The sequence below is a fragment of the Camelus bactrianus genome, chromosome 15 (assembly GCF_048773025.1).
Source record: "Camelus bactrianus isolate YW-2024 breed Bactrian camel chromosome 15, ASM4877302v1, whole genome shotgun sequence".
In the NCBI taxonomy this organism is placed as follows: Eukaryota; Metazoa; Chordata; class Mammalia; order Artiodactyla; family Camelidae; genus Camelus; species Camelus bactrianus.
This window is the reverse complement of record NC_133553.1, coordinates 47,522,280-47,547,059: the sequence shown is the minus strand read 5'-3', so window position 1 is coordinate 47,547,059 and position 24,780 is coordinate 47,522,280. Positions and strand designations below refer to the sequence as shown.

At 32.8% G+C, this 24,780-nt stretch overlaps 1 protein-coding gene across 1 annotated transcript in view; it reads left to right on the top strand.

Moving 5' to 3' along the window:
- The window catches only part of FBXO11 (F-box protein 11), a 77,684-nt gene that overhangs the window by 39,408 nt on the left and 13,496 nt on the right, over positions 1–24,780 (top strand). Inside the window, exons 2-11 of the mRNA XM_074341104.1 lie at positions 16,848–16,975; positions 17,135–17,219; positions 17,644–17,788; positions 19,068–19,197; positions 19,873–19,956; positions 20,036–20,168; positions 21,313–21,419; positions 21,505–21,616; positions 21,699–21,805; positions 21,893–22,030. Of these exons, the coding sequence (XP_074197205.1) occupies positions 16,848–16,975; positions 17,135–17,219; positions 17,644–17,788; positions 19,068–19,197; positions 19,873–19,956; positions 20,036–20,168; positions 21,313–21,419; positions 21,505–21,616; positions 21,699–21,805; positions 21,893–22,030 (1,169 nt within the window). The remainder of the gene's footprint in view (positions 1–16,847; positions 16,976–17,134; positions 17,220–17,643; positions 17,789–19,067; positions 19,198–19,872; positions 19,957–20,035; positions 20,169–21,312; positions 21,420–21,504; positions 21,617–21,698; positions 21,806–21,892; positions 22,031–24,780) is intronic.

Below are 24,780 nucleotides of genomic sequence, written 5' to 3'. Positions count from 1 at the left end.
CAGAACACTTCTATAAGGTCAACTATGTAGTGATTTTTCTTGACAAACATATTGAATAAAATTATTTGATAATAGCTCAGTAGCTTTCCTATGATACCAACAGATCTATAGCATTTTAACTTGAGACAGTTTCATTTTGAGATAATTTAACAACAGTATTTTGGTTTTATTTTCTGTACTGAAACAGGTTTGGAGGCAAGAGTGAAAACGTAAAGCTAATGTAAGTCTTTGGACTGATTATTTTAGATTTGTTATAATTATTAAACAGAATTGGTATGCTTGGTGCTATGATCATCTCTGTTGAAGGAGGATCTAAAGAAAGAATTATACATACGTGCATATTTTGAGATTTGTACATAATTTTTATGATGAAGTTTACCCCATAGATTAGGTTTTGATTCTTATTTTTCCCTTTTCTTCCCAGTTCTTCACACCACTCTACTTTAATTCCTTTTGAATTTCAGATGGTTACTTCTCTAGTCCAATGGCACTAACAGTGGAGCTTTTTCAAAATTCAAGGTACTTTTGGATGTGAGTAACTTAAATCTGACTCAAACTGTCTTAAACAATAAGAAAACTTATCTTACATGACAGGAAGTTTTGTTTCAAGTTAGTTTCCCTCAAGACCTAGGGTGGCTGCCTACCACAATAATGCCACAACATTTATCCTTGTTAGTAACTACTAGGAGAAAAGAAAGAAGGACCTCTTTTACTCAGAAGTCAAAAAAGCAAACTGTTTCTAGTGTCTCACCGGGCCAGATTAACTCAGGCCTGTACTCATCCTTGAAGAGAATGAAATTACCATAAATAGCTATATTCTTGTGTGGTGGAATAGATAATTATGAAGTCAGTCGCAGTGTCTCCCTCGTAAGCAAAGTGTGAATATATACGTTTTTACAAGTTCTACAGATGATTCAGTGCACAGCTAAGTTTGAGCACTGCTATACTTTCCAGTTCAAAAAATAATAGAGAAGGGGGATAAAAGCTTGTTTTCCCCATTTTTCGTGGAGCAAAGGATGGTTTGGTTTAACTTCTTGATTTCTGCTGAAGAGGCTAAAGTTTTGGTTAGCCTTGGCTAAGGCTCAAAGGTAAAATAATTGTTAAGGATAAGGATTGAAAATTATATTCATAATTGTCATTTAAATCTATTAATCAATCAAGTAAAATATAGCCAGTTTCTAACACAGTGGCTGTTAGAGATCTTACTGCTGTGTACTGTCTGGCAAAGGAGTTAGCCACTCAGAACACAATGATAAAAAGAAGCATTTTAACTATTTGAAATAAAGCTATCCAGCAATCTCATTTATCTCAGACAACACTAAAAAGCAGAAGCAATAAAGACTTCTGAGCAGCATAACATAGTTATAAAGCTCATGGACTTTGTTCCTGGATAAGTCTCCTAAACTCCTATAATAGTGTCTGTTTACCCTTTTTAAAAATAGGTATGTTTAGCAAGCTACTTCTTTGGTCTATCAGAGAAAAGAGGAGTCTGTAGTTAGTCTCAGGAACACCTAAAAGAATTAACATCTAACATGACAGAAAGGGAGAAAAAAAATCTATAAACTGCAGGAGTAACACAAGAAACCCAACAGTTTAGGACACCTTATTTTAAAAATAGCTTTGTGGTGATCATTTTGTAATACATAGAAGTACTGAATCACTATGTTGTGCGTCAGGAACTAACATAGTGTTGTAGGTCAATTATACATCAACAAACAAACTCATAGAAAAAGAGATCATATTTGTGGTTTTCAGAGGCAGGGGTTAGGGGTCGAGGGATTAGATGAAGGTGGTCAAAAGGTACAAATTTCCAGTTGTAAGATAAATAAGTATTAGGGATATAATGTACAATATGATTAATATAATTAACACTGCTTCGCATTATATATGAAACCTGTTAAGAGTAAATCCTAAGAGTTCTCATCACAAGGAAAAATTTTTTTTCTTTTTCTTTTATTTTGTATCTGTGTGAGATGATGGATGTTCACTAAACTTATTGGAATGGTCATTTCATGGTATATGTAAGTCAAATCATTATGCTTTACACCTTAAACATATACTGTGCTGTATGTTAGTTATAATTCAGTAAAACTGAAAGAAAAGAAATGCATGGTACTGATGGGTGGGTCTTCCAGGGTCTCCTCATATTACAAAGTGGTAGACTTATTTCATGATCCTAATGATTATCTTATAAAAATCAAAGTGTTACATTATTTTAAGATATTATTTTAAAGGTAAAATAAGGTAATTTACTTTAGAAATATTTTCAGTCAAAATGGTTGGAATTAAAATTCTGTTTCGGTACTTGAACGGTTTTTAAGCCCTTCAGACATTCTTAAAAAGTAGCTATAGATAAGAAAGAGGAAAACAAAGCTTTAGCTATTTGTACACAAGACATTGGTCCAGAATCTCTCTTGGAGGTCTTATCTATTTATGAATTTGTGAAAATATACTATTTTTCTCTGTGAATCATTCAGCGACTATTACTTTTAAGTCTTGCCAAGATGTCCTCCCTCTCCCTTCACCCTAGTCAGTACAAACACCCCCAAAGACTAAACTAGTTTAGTCTTAATGTAACCCAGACGTCATAAAAGTGAACTATTGATGATGACAGTTGTTCCCCAAATCCTCCATTTATTTTTTATTTTTTACATTTAAATATTTTGAACTCTGGGTGATCTTGAGATCAGTGGATATATTTTATTCTGGTCATGCTCCCCCTTATACATCTTAGAATCAGAAAGGAAATACATTTCTGTGAAGAGTAGCCTTAAATTACTCATATTGTTGATCAGTTCTGTTAATGCCATTAATTAAGAGTTTATTATGGAAGTTTTTCTATGACTCTCTTTAGTTTTGTAGATACTAGTATTTTTTCTGGAGTAGTAACTCCTTTGTAAGAAAAAAAGCAGTATTGTGTCAGGTTTTTGCCTTTGATGCAACCTTGTGTTTTTCCATATGTATTCATGCTCTAGGACATTGTTATTAACATCAATCTGTGGGTATATCACATGAAAACCTAGATGATTTGTAATTTTTTTTAACTCTTCAGTTGTAAATGAAGAGTTTTTAATCATTTATGTGATTAAAGGAAGGCCCCAAGGAAGGCAGTTGTGGGAAAAAATAATATTTTGGCGCCATCTGCTGTTCTTTAGTGTGATATTTCATCTTCTTCAGTAAAACTTGTAGATAGATTCGAATATATGTATTTTTTCCAGTTACCCACAAAAATAATGGAGCTTTTTCTTTTAATCTGCTAGAGCTGCCTATATTTCCAGCTGCCAAGACTGTCTTATAATTTTGGTGTTAAGAAATAGACTTGTCTTAAAAACGTTTCTGTACTCTTACCTCTGCCACTTTTGCATATTCGTTCAATGCCTCTGGAGTACCTGAAGATTTCCTTCTCTAGCACCCTATGTCTTCCCATTGAAAGCTCCTGAGTAACACAGGTTTACTGGTCTCCTTACTTACCTTTGCTTTTTTTTTTATATCCCTTTTCCTTTCTGAACATCTTGTTTTTCAAGTTTAGTTGTCTGCCCATGTCTTATCCTCAAGCCTGATCTCTGTTCATTCTGTGAAATCTTCCCCTATGATTCTGAACTACATTTACTTTTATTTTTATTGCTTTTCTATAGTTTGTTTTATGAAAATCGTTTGCACTACAGAGATAACATTTTATATTCATAGTCTCTAATTGCCTCATGTGATATGGTGGTGGTCTGGTGCAGCAAGTACACACACACACACAGAGAATTTTGCTCATTGATTGCCACGTGTGTCTTTTCTCTCTGAACAAATGGCATGTTCTTTATTGACTGGGACAATTTATATGCTGATTTTGTAATCTTTAGATAAACAAATCTGCCTGCACAATTAGGTATGAAGACTTGGAAATGTGATGCCTTAATTAAGAAAATTGTGTGCAGAGTAAAGATAGATGGATCCTGAGCAGTGAACTTTGAGTAAAGTAGATGAATTTTTGTGCATGAATAGCATAAGATCTTTTTTGGCTGCTCAAAGCTTATCCTGCTTTGTCGCTCTCAGATTTAAACATTGCCTGTTGATTTCTGCTGTGATGGTTTACTTACACATTCCCTCCACTCACCTCATCAATATAACTTATTTTTCCCTTAATTTTTTCCTATCGGAGGCACTGGGGATTAAAACCTAGGGCCTTGTGCACACCAAGCATGTGCTCTACCACTGAGCTATAACCCTAACCATCTTCCCACTATATAACTTTAAACAACATACTTTAAGCTTAATTTTATTTTTCCTCAATTATGAATAATATCAGTAGACTCCCTCCTTTGTAAGATGAAAATACTCATGGCTCTACATTTTCATTATCAAGGTTGATAACGTATTTATCATATTGTTAATGAAGTATTTTTGTTAATTTGTATGTAGGTTGATTCTAGAAGTTGAAAAGTAGTAACAGTGGTCATCTTATTATACTTATGGAGATGTTTTTCCTGTAGAACCAGGTATATGCTAGATTCTATTTCTTTCTCCACTACCTGAAATATTTCTAAGCCACTCAAAAGAATCATTCTTAACTGTTCTGATGGATTCTTTTTTATATTTCACCTGTTGCCTTTATCATGTCCAGGTTTTTCTCAGTTCCCCACTATCTAACCTATTATTTCCCCCTTTTTCCAGGAAATTTCATTTCTGTAACCCTTCAGAGCCCTGGTCCAATCTATACTAGTTTCTTTGGGCATTCTTCACACTCTTTGTCTTGAAATATCTTCCGCTTGTTGCTTTTCTGTGATGACTTCATTAATTACTGCATCCCAAGTTTTTCCCTTTGTGGGTTTACTCCCTAGTTTTGTTAAAATATGTCCTCAAGTAACTTCTTAAGAAAGGTTACATAGGAGAAAAACTTTAAGTCTCTGCATGTCTGGAAATTTCTTTGTTCTACCTTCAGTCTTACTTGGTAGCTTGAGAAGAAGACTTGATTTCCTTTTATTGATCTGCAATAAATGCCATTGTTTTCAGATCCACATATCACTGTTGTCCTTTGTTTTCTACTTGCATTTTCAGAGTTCAAAACTTCTCTGAGGTTTTGAGAGAACTTGACATCTCTCTCTTCTGTTGTAGCCTCTCACATTCTTTAGAGGCAGTAGCTTCCTCTACTTTGCTTCACTAGTCAACACTCCTCTATTTTTGTGTCTTCTGGTAATCCATTGAAATCTCTTGTGTACAGATCACTTCATCTGGTTCTCTTTGTTGTAAGGATTTATATCTTTTTATTTCCTTACTAATAATGTTAAGGAGTCTTGGCGATAAAATGAATCTACCTATTCTGTCATTTTCCCATAGGTTTTTTTTTTTTTAAGTTTAAATTTGAAATATACTTAGGGATCTAATGTTTTAAGTTACTTTCTAATAATTATAGTGACTTCACTGTACCAGAAAGTGAGCCCTGATTTTATGTTGTTTTATGGGTAGCAGTAGTATGTATATTTGTAGCTTTCCAGTAGATAATGGCAAAAACATTAGTGGGAAAGAGTGACTGAGCCATAATAATGTTTTGAGGCTTTTTTGTTTTTTTGTAGTCTTAACTACCCCCACCCTAATCTAGGGCTTCCTGGTTTGTTGCCATTATTGAAGGAATCTTTTTATTGTGCTTTATTGCTGTTTAATCCACCTCTTAACAAAAGGTTTAAAATTCTACACTAGTTGAAAATTTTCCATGTTTTTTCTTAACAAAATAAAGACCAAATCCTTTACTTTGGCCTTCAAGGACTTTTCTTTGTTTGGCCCCAGTAGTTCTCAAATTATGATCTCTTGCCCAGCAGCAGCATTCCTGGGAGCTTGTTAGCAATGTAAATTCTCACTCCCCTGCCTGCTTTATGATTCAGAGACACTGGGGGTAGAGTTCAGCGAGGTGTTTTAATAAAAGAGCACCACATGATTCTGATGCTAAAGTTTGAGGACTGCTGGTCTAGTCAATCTCTCTCATTCTGCATGCAAAAAAAATTGAGATAGAAAGGTTAATTGGCTTGTCCAAACTCATTCAACTAGGTAGAGTTCTGTTTCTAATACTCTGTTCTTTATTTGACTTTACAAATTTTGACTTTGCAAAGTTCTAGTCAGAAAGCAATCCAAGATGGGAAAGTTTAGAAAGGCTTTATAGAGAATGTGGGACTTGACAGAACACTGAACTATAAACTATGTAAACAGAGAGAAAAGAGATGGATATTGTGAGCAAGAAGACTACGGTATAATACGACATTATACCTTCCAAGTCCATCCATGTTGTTGCAAATGGCAAGATTTCATTCTTTTTTATAACTGGGTAGTATTCCATAGTGTGTGTCTCATGTCTTTTATCCATTCATCTGTTGATGGACACTTAGGTTGCTTCCATATCTTGGCAGTTGTGAACATTTTTATAATTAGAAAAAATGTGACACATACTTTGAATTGTTTAACCTCTCTGTGTCTAGTCTTCTCATCTATTAAATGGGAATAATAATATGTTCCTCTTAGAGTTTATCTAAGGATTCAATGAGTTAATACATATATAAAGCACTGAAAACAGTAGTGCCTGTACATGGAATTTTTCAGTGTTATGTATATGAGTTAGTAGTAGTACTGTTATTTACTGTCCATTCACTATCATCATCATCATCATCATCTGTATGTAATTTGGATGTCCAAATTACTTTTTGTGAAAATAAATTAAAACATTGTGCTTGTAGTCCATTGGGCTAAAAAAAAAAAAAAAAACTACTATTTTGCCACCACTTACTAACTTTCTAACTTTCAACATTTCAGTGAACCTTAATGGGCCTCAGGTGCCCCATCAGTAAAACAGGCCAATAATGTCTTTCTTGTCAGCTAATCTCTTGATCTGTAAAACATTACTGAAAATTATGCAGTCCCAGAAATTATGGTATAACTATGGAACTGTGAAAGAAAGAAAACTGATGACACTCAGCCTCTTGGTCCGTTTTCCTTCTTTCAGTAAAGTGGTTTGCTGTGTGAATTTATGACAAAGGTTGAGCATTTAATACTTGTAAGAATACTTGTAAGCATTTAATACTTGTAAGAAACTTGTAAGACTTATTCTTGTTTTGATCTTCCTACTTCACTCTCCTGGTCTTGACTAGTCCTCTAGAAAACTAAACTAAAGGCATTTCTAAAATTTTGTAAATTTCATGTGAAAATAAAACTCGGGACAGGCTAAATTGTTTCCTTTCAAGCTGTGTGCATGTGGTAATTTGTGTGTCCTATGTTACATTTTACTAACACCTCATGTATGCTTGTAGCAACACTTACTATATTGCTTCAGTTATTTTACATATCTAGCTTTCCTAATAGTTCAAGTCCCTCAATGGTTGATTTTTATATTCATAGTGACTAGCAAATAGAGGAAAATTAACAACTTTTAATCAGTGACTTACATGAATCTTAGGTTAGCCTAGAATTAGGTTTCTCTTAATTGTCTATTTGGGACCATGGTCATTCAGATCTTGAATTAATGATGCTTGTAATACTCTGGTCATATCAGCTTCTACTTTGTATATAATGCCACCTTTGAACCACATTTTCCAATTGAACTTAAAATACTTCTTTTATGAAAGTTACTAACTTGAAAATATTTTTTCTTGTTTGATAGAAAAGAATGGTTCTATTTTATGAATTTTGACACTTTAGGAAATATTGGAAATGCAGAACTAGAGATACAAAATATGAGAATAGAAGAAAGAATTTTAAAATGTTCCATTTTGTGGTGAGGCTATTCTATACCCCTTTCCCTGAAAACAGTGGGAGAAAATGTCTTAGGAGAACAGAATGTGATATGTTACAGGGAAGAATGAAAATAAAGCTAATAAGCTCTTCCTAAAGGATGTTAGTCCTTGAAGTTACTAGTTATCAGTTGATTTTCTTTTATTTTTTATCAAGCTAGAGTTATGAATTCTCATCAATACTGGGACCCATAAATATTGTTATGTATAGTATTGATAATTTTAAAATTAATAGATGATGATCCACTTTACATTATATGGCTGTTTCTCAAGAGTTGGATGACATATCTGCCATGAAACATCAGTATTGTACCATAAGTAAATACTGATAGATAATTTATACTTTCCAACTCTCCACTCCTACCTACTACAGTTTATTTTCAGAGTGACAAAATTCTCTAATTCTCTATCTCCAACCCAAATCACTCACCAGAGCCTGAGATCAATATACTTAGTTCTGTTGAGTCTCCACTTATGTGTCCCACAGATACCTCAAAACTAAAAATCCAAACCTGAACTCACCTTCTCTTTTTTACTCTGCATCCCTGTCTCACCTAAAAAAGTCCCTGTCTTATTAAATGTACATTGTACCATCATCCATTCAGTTGCCCGAATCATTATTATTCCTGGCACCATCCTCTTCTACACCCCACCAATTCAGTCACCAAGCTTTATGAATTTACCTTGTGAATATATCTAAAATCTATTCAGGTCTTTTATGTTTGTTACCATAGTTCAAGCCATGTTCATCTCTCAGTTATATTACTCCATAATTCCCTGATTGGTCTCTTCCATCCAGTGCCATCCATTTCCAATAGTTTATACATTGTTCAGGTAATCTCCCTAAACAGATCAGAGCATGTCACTGTTCTGTTTAAAACCCTTCAGTGGCTATCCTTGGCCATCAAGATAAAATCTAAATTCTTTAACGTGTTTGTAGCATCCTTCATAATCTGGCCCCTGCTACATGATATAGCCAATATGGAGCAACTTGCAGTTCCTTGAGACTGCTGGAGGGTGAGCACTTTCAGGTCTTTGCCCACACTATTCCCTTCTGCTTAACTAACCGCCATTGTTTATCATCTCAGCTTGGACAGTCTGCAAGAAACCTTCACTAATACCCCAGCATCATCTAAAATTGGATTTGATATTTGTGTGTGTTCCCATAGTACCTTGTGCTTATCCCTCTTACAGCATATGACACACTGTATTATTGCCTGTCTAGTTACTAGTTATGTCTCTAAGCTCCTGGAGGGCAAATGTAATACCGTTTGGTTGTTCTGCTTCACGTGTACCTCACACAGTACGTGGCACATTCATTTCAGCAAATACATGTGAAACACACTTTATGTCAGGCAGTTTAGAATGAAGTGGTCTAAATTTCTTCTGTTGAAATGAAGCCTTGTTTGAGTTTTCAGTAATTCTTTATAATATCAAAGATGTAGCTTCTAAAGGTTATTACTCAGTGGTCAAATATATTTTCTTTGACTAGTCTTATGTAATCCCTACAGTTCATGTTATGGTGAAAATTAGAATTATGTATGTGTGTGTGGATGTGTGTATAAATAATAACTGAATATATAAATAGAAGTATAGAACAGTATCCTGAATAGTTAAATTATTTAGTTTGTAACTGTATATAAAATGCAATTAGAAATATCTGATAATAGCAAGCCAAACTTTTAAAGAGCAGTTTTTTATAATTTTACTTCTGGACTCCCTACCTTTAAATTTTTGAGTAAATTTTTTAGGTAAAATATTTAAGTTTTAAGTATTTAAATGAAAATGTATTTAAAATGAATTTTGTCTTGATTTCAGCTTATTCACAGATTTTTTTTTTTAGTAGTTGGAAAAAAGCTGTGGTAGTTCCCAACTGTGTTAGAAACAGTTGTCAAGTGTGGTTCTTTACACTGTGAGACTAGGAGCTGTTTCTAAACACACAGTTACTAGCGCAGATTTGCCTAAGTTTCCAGTCTGATCTGTGGCTATGGGTAAGTAACGTGGAACACATACAATATTTGTAGGGGAAAACTTCTGGAAATTAAATTCCATCAACTACCATTTAACTTTAGGTTAGTTTTTAAACCTAAAGTGTATAGACTTTAAACCCCAGCCAATCAATAGTATAGTTTTTTGTAAATCTTTAAGATAGTTATAAAGGTATGTAAAAAAATCAAAATATTCTGCTGAAGGTATATAGACTTAAGTCTCTTTATGTTGACATTAATTCTAATATAAACTCTTAGTGCTGTTTAATATCAAAGATTTCAAAGATGATTTTTTAGTTAAAAAGCATGCTTCTTCTCTAGAAGTCTTTACTTCTCCCCTTGGGTCCTGTTGATGGTGGAAGCTCTGGAGACTCTAGTATAGGTACACAGGATTTGTAGTAAAATCTAAGGATTACAGAATCAGTTTTGATGTTATATTCGTGTGTGTATAGCATCCCTTTAAATTGCATAATACTTTTTTAAGAGGACTGATAAGAACTTAATAAAGATGTGTATATGTGTGTGTGTACTGTCCAATTAGGGTAGCCACTTGTCATACGACTGTTGAGCATTTGACGTATGACTTGTCTGAATTTGAGGCATGCTGTGTTAAAAATGAAAGGCTTTAATATGAAAAAAAAAGAATGTAAAATATTTTATATTTTATAATATAATACAATCATTTTATATTGATTACATGTTGAGATGAAAATTTTAGATTAAAGTTGTATTAAAGTTAATTTTGCTGATACTTTTTAATATAGCTGCTAGAAAATTTGCGGTTACATATATGGATGACAGTCTGTTTCTATTGAACATTTCTAGTCAATAACATTTTTTTCTAACTGAAAATTAATTTTCTATAAGTTATTGTTGAAATTGAACATTTTTGGTATTGAGTTATTTTATTATTATTCTTAGATTACAGCTTGACATCTGAATATTGGTACTCTAATATTAGATGTAAAAGTTATAAAGTTAAGTTTTTAACAAAATATTATTTTGAGACTTTGTTGTTAGAACAGTACCATAACTAGTCCTTCCTGATTTCTTGGTTCTTGGATTGGAGGCAGTTTGGCAGCTACCATGGATCATTCACTTTATTCATTGTTTCATTTATTTAACAAACTTTTTTGTTTGCTTCATATGTGCCAAATATGTCTTGTGGACTAGATCATAATGTCAGGAGGAAACAAAAAATAATGAATGTGCATGTAAGTGAGTTCACAGAGTTGGAGGTAGGAAGAAGTGAAGCAGTTCCTGTTTGGATTTTTTTTTTTTTTTTTTTTTTTTTCTGTATAGTGGTATGTAAGGTCATCTTAGCCCACCACTAGTGGTGGTTCCTGGGAAAAATTCCTTGACTGAGTAAAATTAAAGAGTTCTCCATAGATGAATATCAGCATTTATTTAGTAGTTGTTGGGCACTGAGCTGAACATGGAGGGAAAATATAACAAAGGAGCCTTGCTTTCAGAGCTTATAATTTTGTTAGGAAAATATGGCATACAACAAAAAGTAAATACAAATAAGACAGCTATGATATGGTAAAGAATATAGTACTATAGGGGTACACTATATGAAATATAGAATATATGGTTTATATTACAGTACATATGGTAGACTATATGGTATATATTACAATACTATAGCGGTACCTCTTCAAAAGATGAAGAGAATACTAGTGACTAGAGATTTTTCTTGTTTCTTGGTTGGTTGGTTGAAGCTTTCTCCTTTTGCTTCTTATTTACAATAATGGCCAAGTGATCTTTTTAGAATGACCTCTTTGTAAAATACTTTCTTGCACCATACGTGATTCTCAGAACAGTCAGTGGTAATTTATGAGAGCTGTATAGAAAGTTAGCACAGCACAAGTAAGAGTTCAGTACAGTTATTTTAGAACTGAGTTTTGCTTTAAAACAGGACAGTGTTTATGAATGGAAAGTTGGGGTTATTATGGTATTACATAATTGAAATCATGTAGCTTCATATATATATTTGGTGTGAACTTCAGGTTGCAGCTGAATTAACCAGCACCTATTGTTTCCTGTTACTACCTCTGAATTCCTTACTTTTCATTCCTTAATATTTGCTGTGTTGATGGTGGTGAGAAGGAAAGATGGATTCCAGGGTGGTGTCTGGGTGGGTATCTATAATAATAAGGTCTATAGATATTAAAGAGGAGTGGGGTGGGAGAGGGGTTGTATAGGTTGGAAAGTTTGAGAATGTCCTTTTGAGTATAGTAGAAACTGACTACTAACTACGTGATAAACCAAGCTGATAAGAGATATTACCCCACACAACAAACATATAGAAATGTAACACAAACCAAGAGCAAAACTGTAAATGCCTAGCTAAACTCGAAGGAAGGAAAAAAAGAGAAGGAAATTCACAGGTGCCAGGTATGAGAGAAATCAAATCAAAACCTTATGTGGGAACTGATGTTGCTGGGTGAAATAGCATAGGGGTTTTTTTGGTCCTGGATATATGTCCTAAGAGATCTGTGGTGGAATTTTAGTGTGCATATGAGGAATGGAGATGTTGCCTCAGCCTTTTCAAAATACAGCTAGCACTGAGACCCATGCACGCAGCCTAGAACCTGAAACACCTTCCCTAATCGTACATAGATTTCTTAAAGTGCCCAATGATGGAACAGTTTAAACAGGAATATAAAATGTGTGTGAAATGATCAAAGGGATAAAAAAAAAAAAGAAAATGAAGGATGGTGAAGTAACAGGCCAATATGAAAAAGAAACAATAAGACTCAAAAAAGAAAACTAAATCACCTTTCAGAACTTAAAAATATAGTCATGGAAATTGGCTTTAGGTAGGTTAAATAGCACATTAGACATACTCTTGCTTTGCCTGAAAAGGAAAGAAAATATAGCAAATGGTTAAGAAGAACTAAATCTAAAATATAGATAGTGACCCAAAAGCAAAAAGTTGAACAATGCTAGGCTGATAAAAGACAAAACGAAAAGCTCTTAGGGAAAATATCAGGCAAAAATAGATTTTAAGGGCAAAAACATTATTAAGGATAAAGAGAGCCATTGCATGATGATGGAAAAGGAATAATTCATTAGTAAGAAATAATAATCTTGAGCCTTTGTGTCCAAATAACATCTCAAAGTATTTAAAGCAAAAATTTACATACTAAAAATGGACTACCTACAGACAGTGGGAAATTTTAGCACATTTCCTTCAAAAGCCGGTAAGTCATACCACTGGCTACTACTACCCCCAGCAAAACGTAAAGGCATAGAATATTTGAACAACACAATTAAAACAATTGGTGTTTTAGATGTTTAAACTTTACTCTCAAAAAATAGAATGTAGATGTTCCTTTCAAGCATACATGAAACATTTATAGAAATTAATCACATATTAAACTATGATGGATGGCTCCACAAATACCCAGGCTGTATTTTCTGATTACAGTGTTGTACATAGAAAACCTACTGGATTTTCCAAGTTTCATTTGAAAGTGATGTTAATGGAATAATATTTAAATGAAATAATAATAGGTAAAACATTTATTGAACACAGTGTGAGCCAAGCTTATTGCTGATCGTTGTGAATTTTTTTTGTTTCTTTCAACAGCCTAGTGAATTATAAGATAACATTACCATCTTTAATAGATGAGAAAATTTAATCTTAAAAATGTTAATGTGCCTACAATCTGCAGTTGGAAAAAAACCATGTTTTTAGTGTTATACCTCTCCACCTTTTAAACAATCTCCCACCTTTTAAAAACACCTTTATTATCACAAAATTTAGCCAGATAAACTCACATAAAACAAATATTTAGTTTATTGAATTATTATTAAAGTTGGTATTGTAATACCAAATAGGTCAAGAAGCAGAACTTTGCCAGCCACTACAGAAGCCTTTTATGGCCCCATTCTGATCATAGCCCTCTTCCTTCCCCAGAAAATGATAATCGTTTTCTGGCTTTTTTCTTTAAAAATTTAATACTGTAGTGTACATTCTTAAACAGTATGCTTTAGTTTTGCTAATTTTCCCCCCCACTTTTCCCTGTGCAATTTATCTGTTGAAGAAACTTGTATAGTTTGATCTTTTAGAGTTTCTGATAGTTTTAATCAAATTGAGATTTGATGATTTTGGCAAACTTTTGTAGGTAGGGTTGTGTTCTTTAATCAGGAGGTATGTAATATCTGGTGGTCTTTCTTTTTGTGGTATTAGAACTATTAATACTCAATGGTCAAATTCATTAACTCTTCAGAGATTGCAAATTTTTATTATTTCTAATATTATTATTTTTTCATTTATTGCTGGAATGTTTCTGTAAAGAAGCTTCCCCTCATATAATACTTGGTTACCTGGTGGTTCAGTTTATATAAGAGAGGAAGAGTAAATGTTTTATTTCCTGTTACATACCAGTTTTCAAAATGATTGGTTAATTTTCACTAGCATCTTTCACTAGTAACCTTTCCCCTCCCTTTTTTAAAGTATCATTATAAACTCACAAATTGAAATATATTTCTCTCAGTTCATTTTAGTTATTCTTACTGATACTCAAATTGTCCCATCTTTGGCCAGTGGGAGCTTCTTCACATTGGCTTCCTTCATCATGGAGTTTATATTTTAGTAAATAATATGCATATAGAAGCATATATATATATGTCTCCTTAAAACACACACATGTACCAAACATGTTCTGTATATTTTGGGTTTTGTACTTACTGTATATTGGAGATAGTTCCTTATCTGTTCTATATAGAACTGCTTTATATTTTGGAATGCCCACATCAATAGTATAGCTATACCATAGTTCATTTAACAAATCCTTCTTGATGAACATTTTGATTGTTACCCAGCTGTATTATAAACTGTACTGGAATGAATATCTTGGACTTAGTGTTTTGCCAGTGTTTGTGAATAGCTGCAGAATCAGTTCCCAGCAATGGAATCGCTATGTAATGATAGCTATTGCCAGATTGCTCTCCGTAGAGCAATTAAGAACTGTTTTTTTTCCCCCTCATGTTATCCTTTGATATATGATACTAGTATGTGATAAAACTTTTTGATATTGGATAATCTGCTACATTAAAAAACTCATTGTAGTTTTTATTAGCATTTCATTTGTAGTTCCTAAATTCTGTTTGTATCCTTGGCCCAATTTTCTATTGAATTATTAGTCTTTTCCATACTAATTTGTCGCACTCGGATAAGGAAGATAAGGAAGCTTGAACAGTCCAAACTTAGGAAAGTTTAGAAGTACTGTACAAAGAATGGTTTTCCCCCCCTAAACCCTTCAAGAATAAGTTCCTAGCCTTTGTCCTGTCACCTCCTAATACCTTTGTGTGTATTTCCTGCAAACTAAGATGTTCTCCTAAGTAACCACACTACACCTATTAAAATCAAAAAGTTAACGTTGAAACATAAATGTCTTCTAATCTTTAAACGACTCCCACCCATTTAAGTTTCACTACTTGTTGTAGTAGCAACATTGTAGCAAAAGGATCCAGTTCAGAATCACACGTTGCGTTTAGTTGCCCTATCTTTTCAGTATCCTTCAATCCCAGTGTCCTGCAGTCTGGAACAGTTCCTCAGGCTTTCCTTGACTTTCATGACTTTGACAATTTGAAGATTATTCAGAACAAATGATAATAAATTCAGATTTGTTCTGATGTTTCCTCATATAGTTTTAAGTTATGTATCTTTGTCAGGAATATCATAGAAGTGAGGCTGTGATCCTATATGCTATCAGGTGGCATACAGTTTCAGTTTGTCCTATTTATGATGATGTTCACTTTGATACTTGATAAGACAGTGTCTGATTGGCATCTCAGTTATGGAGTTACTGTTTTCCCCTGTCTACTTAATAAGTATTTGAGGGGGAGGGTATTTTAAACATCCCATTTATTATCATACTTTCAATTTATTCATTCATTTATATATAGTAGTATGAATTTATGGGTTGTTGTCTATTCAGTGGGTTATAATCCCTGTACTGTGGTTATGGATTTTAATGCTTCAACATAATTTTGCTAGTGGGTGACCATTCAGGCTGACTTTGATGTTCTTTTGACATGTCCTCATCATTTTTTAAGCACTTCCTTGTTTCTGCCGCAAGATATTCCAGACTCATCTTGTATTTCCTCCAATCTGGAATCAGCCATTTCTCCAAGGAGCCCTTATTCCTTTTATAGAAAATTATTCAGAAGCCAAGATCCGAATGCTAGTCATGCTCATTGCTATTGGAGTGGCATTGCTTCCAGGCTCTTGTCAGTGAACAGAGCTGGGGAGTATATGCATGTACATCCACACGTTTCCAAACATTTACATCTGTATTTATTTCTCTATCTGTCTGTCTATTAAAAACAATGAGTTCACGTTGATCCTTCCAATTCCAGTCTAACACCATGTTCTAGCTTTCTCTTTATATTTTAACTCTCTTCTCTGACAGAAACCTGGCTTCCATTATCTTATTTAATTATTTGATCAATTCCTCTTTTGTTTGTTACCATGCTTCCAGTTCCACCATCCTGTCTCCTTTACAATGCCCTTCTCTCCCTTCTCTGGCTCTGACTTTCCATTCCAAGCCACCCTTCCCCCAAGTGGGCTTCCTTCTTACCCTCCTTGAGCTCCAGTACCCTGTGCCAGACCACCCTCTGCATGGATGCCCTTTTTATCCTACTTAGTATCTGATACCCTGTACTGAACTGTCCCTCTCCATTGACACCCTTCTCACCTCACCTGGTTTCTAACCATGTGCTACTCACTTGTACTCACTCATCAAGTGAACATCCTCCTCACTTTTAAAAAAATACCTTCCAAGTTTTGTGTCATACTTTAAAAGAGCTTCTCCACTTTAACATTATAAAAAATAGCTTTCTTTTTCTTCTACTGATTTTATGTATTTATTTTGTATTTAAATATATGGTCTATTTTGGAATTCATTTTGAAGTAAGTGAAGTAGAAATCCAGTACTTCTTTCAAATGATTATCCAGTTGGATAGAATTTTACATAAAAACTATTATCTCTACCCAACCCCAGATTTTTTTTATAAAGTTTTTTAAAAGTTTACTGCATCCATAGAGCCTTTTCTTAAAAATGGGTGTCGTTTTTGTTTATAACAGATGATGATGTACCTGCAGATATGGTTGCAGAAGAATCAGGTCCTGGTGCACAAAATAGTCCATACCAACTTCGCAGAAAAACTCTTCTGCCGAAAAGAACAGCGTGTCCTACAAAGAGCAGCATGGAGGTAAGTTAAATACACATAAGTTAAATATAAGTAAGTTTATTTTTGATGTGTAATGAAGGAATTGTTAGGAAACAAAAAGGGAACTGTCATCATTTTTTTAAAGTAATGATTATGATAAAAATATTTATTACTTAACTAGTTATCATTTTATTTTTGAAGGGTGCTTCAACTTCAACTACAGAAAACTTTTTTGGTCATCGTGCAAAACGTGCAAGAGTCTCTGGAAAATCACAAGATCTATCAGGTATTTCTATGGGAAAGCTAAGGAATGGGCAAATAATTTTTTTTTAATTTTGTTTGAAACTGAAAAATTAAATGTAGTTTTATTTGTACATTTGAGATTAAGAAAGTAATTATTACAGAATAAACATGAGAACCCTGACCTCCTCCCTCTTTGACTTTAATTGTTTTATAAAAATCTTTTTTGTATACTTATATAATCAGTTTCTGAAATGGTACATACTTGCTAAAATAAAGAATGCTGTTAAGTCAAGATAAAAGAAGATAAATGTGTGTTATCTATGAAAGCAAAATACTTATAAAATGATTGTCATCAAAAAATAAAAGCTACTCATTAGATAAAGTGAAACTTGTACTGTTTAAATAATGAGAAAGCCTTTACTAGCCTGAAAAAATAGGTTGTTTATATTCTGTTAATTTCTTTATAGCAGCACCTGCTGAACAGTATCTTCAGGAGAAACTGCCAGATGAAGTGGTTCTAAAAATCTTCTCCTACTTGCTGGAACAGGATCTTTGTAGAGCAGCTTGTGTATGTAAACGCTTCAGTGAGCTTGCTAATGATCCAATTTTATGGTAAGTGAAGCTTTATTTCTTATATTGAGATATATTACTTGCTGCCCAAAATGCTAAAGATGGTAGGAAAGTTGGAGTGTGAGTTGGTGGTTACAATTAAATAGTCAGAACAAAATTAGAATGTTTAAATTCCAAGTTACCTGTTTATCACAAGTGTGGGTTGTTGGTCTAAGCAATATTTATAAAACAAGGACGTACTTTTTCTGCTATGTGTCAGTTAAAAGCAACTGAGCGGTTACAAGAAATGTTTTTCATTAGATTGCTTTTTAGAAACAGAACTAAGTCTAATTTAAAATAGCTAACTAATTAAATCTGATAGTTTAGTAAGAATGTATATTTTGTATATCGCTTTCAGAAAACAGTTTTGACAGTTGTATTCATGAGCCTTAAAATATGCATGCCCTTTGACCCAGCAGTTCCACTGCTGAAAAACTGTTTACCCTATGTACAAATTTTTCATACTAGCATTGTTAATAGTGGGGGGAAATTAGAAATAATCTAAATTCTAGCAATAAGGGAATGAACTAAAAGTAAACAATGTAATGTTTACCTAGAAAGTTGTGATATAGTCATTAACAGTGACTTCTACAGTGTTTTTAATAACAAGGAAAAACGCTATGTTATAAAAAGTTAAAAAGAGCAGAAAACAAAATTTTATATGTTATATAACCACAACTGTATCAATGAAACTGTAGATAAAAAGAGTGGAAAGGAAATACAATAAACTGTTAATAGTGAATATATATTGAAAGTATAGGTTAAATCTCTTTATACTTTTCTGTATTTTACAGCAGCTATATGTATCACTTCTATGATGCTAAAAATAAGGTACACTTAAAGAAAATTATATTTGTGCTAGAAAGGTGAAAGAATGAAGAGCAGAAGAAACATTTTGCTTTGTATAGGAAGTGATAATAGTTACTATCACTTCATTTCTAAGATTTGATGGTTCTTACTAGGATGTAAATGAAACATCATCATTATTTTGCATCAGTACTGAAAATAATCCTTTTAAATTATAAATATATGAGGTTTTTACAGTAAGGATGGCTTTTTTCCCACTCCTGACTAGACAGTCAGATTTTATAGAATTCATACTTCTTATTCTTTAGGGTGGAGTATATTTTATATGTAGTCACATTGTTTTAGCCAAAAATTATATTTTTACGCATAAAATTCTGCTTTTTTATATTTTTATAAGTTTTTGAGGCTTCAAATAATTCTTATAGTGGTTTAAAGGACATTTCATGAAGAAATCTTTAATTCCTTTTCCTTTCAGGAAACGATTATACATGGAAGTATTTGAATATACCCGCCCTATGATGCATCCTGAACCTGGCAAATTCTACCAGATTAATCCAGAAGAATATGAACATCCAAATCCCTGGAAAGAGAGTTTCCAGCAGTTGGTATGAAGTATAAATGGAAAATATTGATTTATATTACTTATATTTAAAATAAAAGTTAATTTTTAAAAATCTTACTTAAACTCAAGAATAGGTTTCAAACCAATGGACATTTATCAAAAGATTAAACAATTCTTTTCACTACTGACATACTGATTAATAGTTTAAACAGTGGCAGTAAGTATCAGTAGCCTATGAGTAGTTATTTAAAGTTTCACATTTAGCTTCAGTTTCATATGTTCCTTTACAAGTGGTTCCCAACTTGGGGGTGATTTTGCTCCACGGGGTATGTTTGGCAATGTCTGGAGGCATTTTTCATTATCACAGCTAGAGAAGGAACTGCTACTGGTACTTAATGGGTAGAGACCAGGGATTCTGCTAAACACCGTACAATGCACAGAGTAGCCCTGACAACAAATAATTATCTGTCCCCAAATCTCAGTAGTACTCAGATTAAGAAACCTTGTTCTTCCACTTAACTGGATATTACTGAGTCATAAGCTGTTCTAGATTTACATTACAGAGTGCAACAGAAAATTAGTTAGACTAACTGATACTTGTTTTTGATATTAATTAATAAAAATATTCATACAGTACTAGTTTAATTTAGACTATAGTGTTTATATTAGTGGTCAGTATTTGTTGTTGGTTTTTTGTTTTTTGTTTTTGATATTTTAGTATAAAGGTGCACATGTAAAGCCAGGATTTGCTGAACATTTCTACAGTAACCCTGCAAGATATAAAGGAAGAGAAAATATGCTGGTATGTTTGATTTGTATTTTTTTAAGATTTAAAATGATGATCTTTCAGTTCTGTACTGACTTCTTGTTGTTTATTTTAGTATTATGATACAATTGAAGATGCCCTTGGTGGGGTACAAGAAGCTCATTTTGATGGACTTATCTTTGTTCATTCTGGAATATATACTGATGAATGGATATATATTGAATCTCCAATCACCATGATTGGTGCAGGTATTTTGAAATGTATTGTCATTAGAATTTTAACATTTTACTTACATGATGGATTTTTTAAACGCTATTGACTTAAAATCCAGAGGAACCTTGTAACACCTTAATTATAGGGGAAAAATAGTAAATAAATATGTATATTTTGTATGATGGAAATGAAAACTTTGGAGTTCAGAAATTATAAATGTACCTATTTCTTTTTCTGGATGTGTGTATTTCTTGATGTCAGTACTTTGTTCAGCTGCTTAATCTGTTCATTAAGGAGAACATACTTGTTCGGTTTATCTTTTATTTGAAAATACAGATGCTAATATTTTTATTGGTTTTTATTGAAACAGATGTACCTTTTAAATACTTCTTTGTACTGTTTCAAAGCTATTTTTATGGTCAAGTTTCTGAGAATAAATGTAATGAAATATCTGTTGAGTACTAATCAGTTATTTTAAGATTTATGCTATCCCTGATTTTTTAAGGATACAGTAGTACACAGACCATTTTAAGATAGCTAATAGTTGTTACTTGTTAATGAAATGCGCATTTACTGCCCTTTCTGCTTCCCTCTCCCATTTCCACCTTAAAGAATAAAGTGGAGGAGAGTATAGAAAAATTTTGCCTAATGATTTTCATTACTTTCCAAATCAAGACCAGTACTGGAAATAAATTTAAATAAAGAAGTTTATCTCTTTCTCTCCCTACTCATCTCTTCCTTCTTTCTTCTCCCTGACCTTCATTTTCTGGTGCTACTGGTGGTGATTTGGTTTCCATAAGAAACCCGTTTCTTACTATGCCATTGCATTTGATACTAAATACTATTTGTAGTTCAGTCTTATTATGAGTATTTTTATATGTGGATTTGAGTATAATAGTACTCAAATAATACCATGTTAAACTTGACTGCCTATAGTAAAGGCCAATGAAAAACATAGTTATCTATCTGATAAAATGAGTATTAGTATTGTCTACTAAGTGCTAATGTTCTTTAAAATTTCCCTCTCCAAAAAAATACTCAGCTTAAAAACAATAAAAAGGGTTCTACTGAGTTATTAGTTTTATGCCAGAGTATTTTTACTGATTCAAAAAGTGATTTTTTTGTTTCCATTTTATCTGTCTGATAAAGGTAATATACTTTAAAATATTTTCTTCACAGCACCTGGAAAAGTAGCAGACAAAGTTATAATTGAAAACACTAGAGATTCAACCTTTGTTTTTATGGAAGGTTCCGAGGATGCTTATGTTGGATATATGACGATAAGGGTAGGAAATTTTAAATTTTTATGTATGTATGTTGAAATTAAGAAGGAAGTGGTTGTTTATTTTAAACAAAATTTCCACTTTTTAGTTTAACCCTGATGACAAGTCTGCTCAACACCACAATGCACACCACTGCTTAGAGATTACAGTAAATTGTAGCCCTATTATTGATCACTGTATCATCCGAAGTACATGTACAGGTCAGTGTTTCCTTTATGTTTTATTATAAAATGTGTGACTGTGTTGCCCAATAGGTTTTTAAATAAATTATTTTTCTTACAGTTGGCTCTGCAGTATGTGTTAGTGGTCAAGGAGCATGTCCCACTATCAAGCACTGTAACATCAGTGACTGTGAAAATGTTGGACTTTATATAACAGATCATGCACAGGTATTTTTTAATTTTGTGGGGTTTTTTTCTTTTCTTTTCTTTTTTTTTTTAGCTCTACTAATGTTTACTTCTGGTTAATTATTGTAGGGAATATATGAAGATAATGAAATTTCCAATAATGCTTTAGCTGGGATTTGGGTTAAAAATCATGGAAATCCAATTATTAGACGGAATCATATTCATCATGGACGTGACGTTGGTGTGTTCACATTTGATCATGGCATGGTAAGAACATTTATTCTTAAAGAAAAACTGACCTCAAATTAGTTAAATTTCAAATAGGTTTCAGCATTTTTTATCACCAGACTATCTGAATTGAAGAGTGTAAGTTTAAAAGAAGATTTCAGCATATTTTAAAATCAATATGCAATGTTAATTCTATAAATTCATGAACCTAACATTTAAAATATACATGTAGAAAAGATAGAGTCCTTAGGGAATTGATGTGATCTTTGAGGGGAGTAAGGTCTAATCCAGTAGTTCTCAAATGTAAGTGTTCATAGAAATCACCCCGAACAATAAATTAGAATTTTTAAGGATGGGGCCTAGGACATGCATTTTTGATAAGCACCATAAATGAGTTTAATGCAGGTTTTTTTGGAGACTACACTCTGAGAAATATTTTCATCATTATTTGACTTCCATTTTATTCCTTTTGAAATTTTTTTTAACAGGCAGAACTTGAATAAGAAATACAGTGATGATAATATGTCAGTTTTAAAACTGTTTTGCAGCAATTAATTAAGCATCTTTATGGATGATATGTTTCAGATACTACTGTATCATTTTATACAATTTCTAGAGACATGACTTTTTGAGCTCTTAGACCACTATTTCAAAATAATGTTCTTGGGTGCCTTGAATATTCTTTTCATTTAATATCTAATTTTCATTGAAGTAATTTTTAAGTCCTAGTACAGTATTGGCAACAGTTTTTTTTTTTTTTTAAATGGCAGATGAGGTGTTGTCATGGTGACAAATAAGGGTATGGTGAAGTTTTGTTGCTATTATGTGGTATTAATCAAGCGACTTACAAATGCAATTAGTGAAGGAAATTTTTTACTTTCTTTGTGCCTAAAACCCTAATGCCAAACTCTTTTTTAAAACTGAACCTAGACCATGAGGAGTACCCTTTTATGAACTTCTGATTATACCTAAATAGTTTCAGAGCATCTAGTTTGTTATATTCCTGGGGTAGCTGTAACCTGAGAAAAGCACTTCACTTATAACTTAGGCTTTAGTTTGGGCTTGTAGATAAGAAAGCACAGTGGAGATGACCAGTTGCTTTTCTCCAGCTAGAATAAAGAAATTGGTATTTCTTTGCAAATTGTGGCTTTTTTCCCAAGGAGTGGGAAGAGGGTGGTGGGGTATGGGAATTGGGGAGTCCAGGAAAACGTATGGAGGTTGTAAAAACCTTGAGAATCTGCTCTTCCTTAGAGGCCTGTACTGGCTATAAATCTTAAATGGAACTCTAAATGGTACTTTTATAAAGGAAGTATACTATGCTAGTATTTCTTTTTCTGTGCTGCCTTTAGACTTTGCCCCACAGTTTCATACAATTCAGGTATCATATTTATGCCTGCCTCTAGTCTCATTCATAAATGAGGTACCAAAATTATTTTAACCTGAGTAAGTTTTCTCATTTTTAAAAGGCCTAATGCTGATGGTCACTTGCTAAAATTCATCATTATAATTTACTCATCATACAGCCCTGATAGTTTATTTTTTATAGATTTGGGTTTATAAATTTTATAACTTTTTAAAAACAAATCTTAGGCAATCCTATGGCTAGATATTCTATTAAGGATTAAAGAGATTTGTAAGGTGTTATAAATATATAAGGGAAGAATGAAAATAAAGCATACCTTGGGCCTGTCATCTGTTTTAATATTACGATACAATCCTTTAAAATCCTTTGGTTGAATATTCTTCCATTCCAAGTATTCTTTGTGTTGCCAGCCCATGATTGGTAGGATGATATCACTAAGGTTAACCTTTTAAAAATTTTGACTTTGTTTTTAATAAAACTTCAGAGAACATCAGAATAAACACTTAAACTAGTTTCTGTACTCTTCTGTCTTTAAATATATTCTCATTTATTGTTGGTTCTCTGAAATTGTCTTACCTTTACCTTATTGTGACGTAGTTAGAATTTAAACTAATTCCTATATTTGTAAGCATGAAATCATAAAAAATTTCTTTTTTTTAAAGAAATTAATGTTTTTGTAAAAATACTATATGCCCAGTACAAAAGAACACCTCTTGAGGATTTCAAAGGGTATGATTCTAGAGTTTGTCATTGTTAACTGCACGTTTAAACTTTAGAATACAGAACTAATTCCCCCAGTGAAAAATGAGGAAATAAACATACTTTATATTTCAACCCATCTCTGCTCGATTATTTGTATTCTTATTTTTCTTTTGTAAAGGTTTGTAACATTTACATTCCTACAGTTATTGATCTGTATTTATATGTATTTACCTTCAGTCTTTTTATCACAGTTTCTCCATTTCTGAATTTTTTTTATTTTGATTCATTCTTGGCATGGCTTGAGTTTTGTCATCTAGCCATTTTGTATTAGTTTGTTTTTAAAAGAAAGGTATACAGGTATTGTAGCTTGAATTTTTGCCACTCAAGAATGCCTACCCATTTACCTTTTAACTTGGCTGAGTATATAATATTTGTAGAATTGAATTGTGTCTCAGAAGTCTGGGATCATTCTGGTTTTTTGGTTTTTTGTTGTTTTTTTATTATTTATTCTAAGTTTATGAATTTAACTTGTGATAGATTGCAAATGACAGCTTCTCTATGTTGAAATATGACTGTCTTCTTTCATTTCACTTTACTTTGGATAGTCTCCCTTAAATAGGAATTAAAAGTTCTGGATGCTAGAAATTGCACATTAGTGTGTTTTCTTCTTCAGATTTACTTCTCGTGCCTGAGTTATTTCTACAAAAATACTACTGTGGGAGTT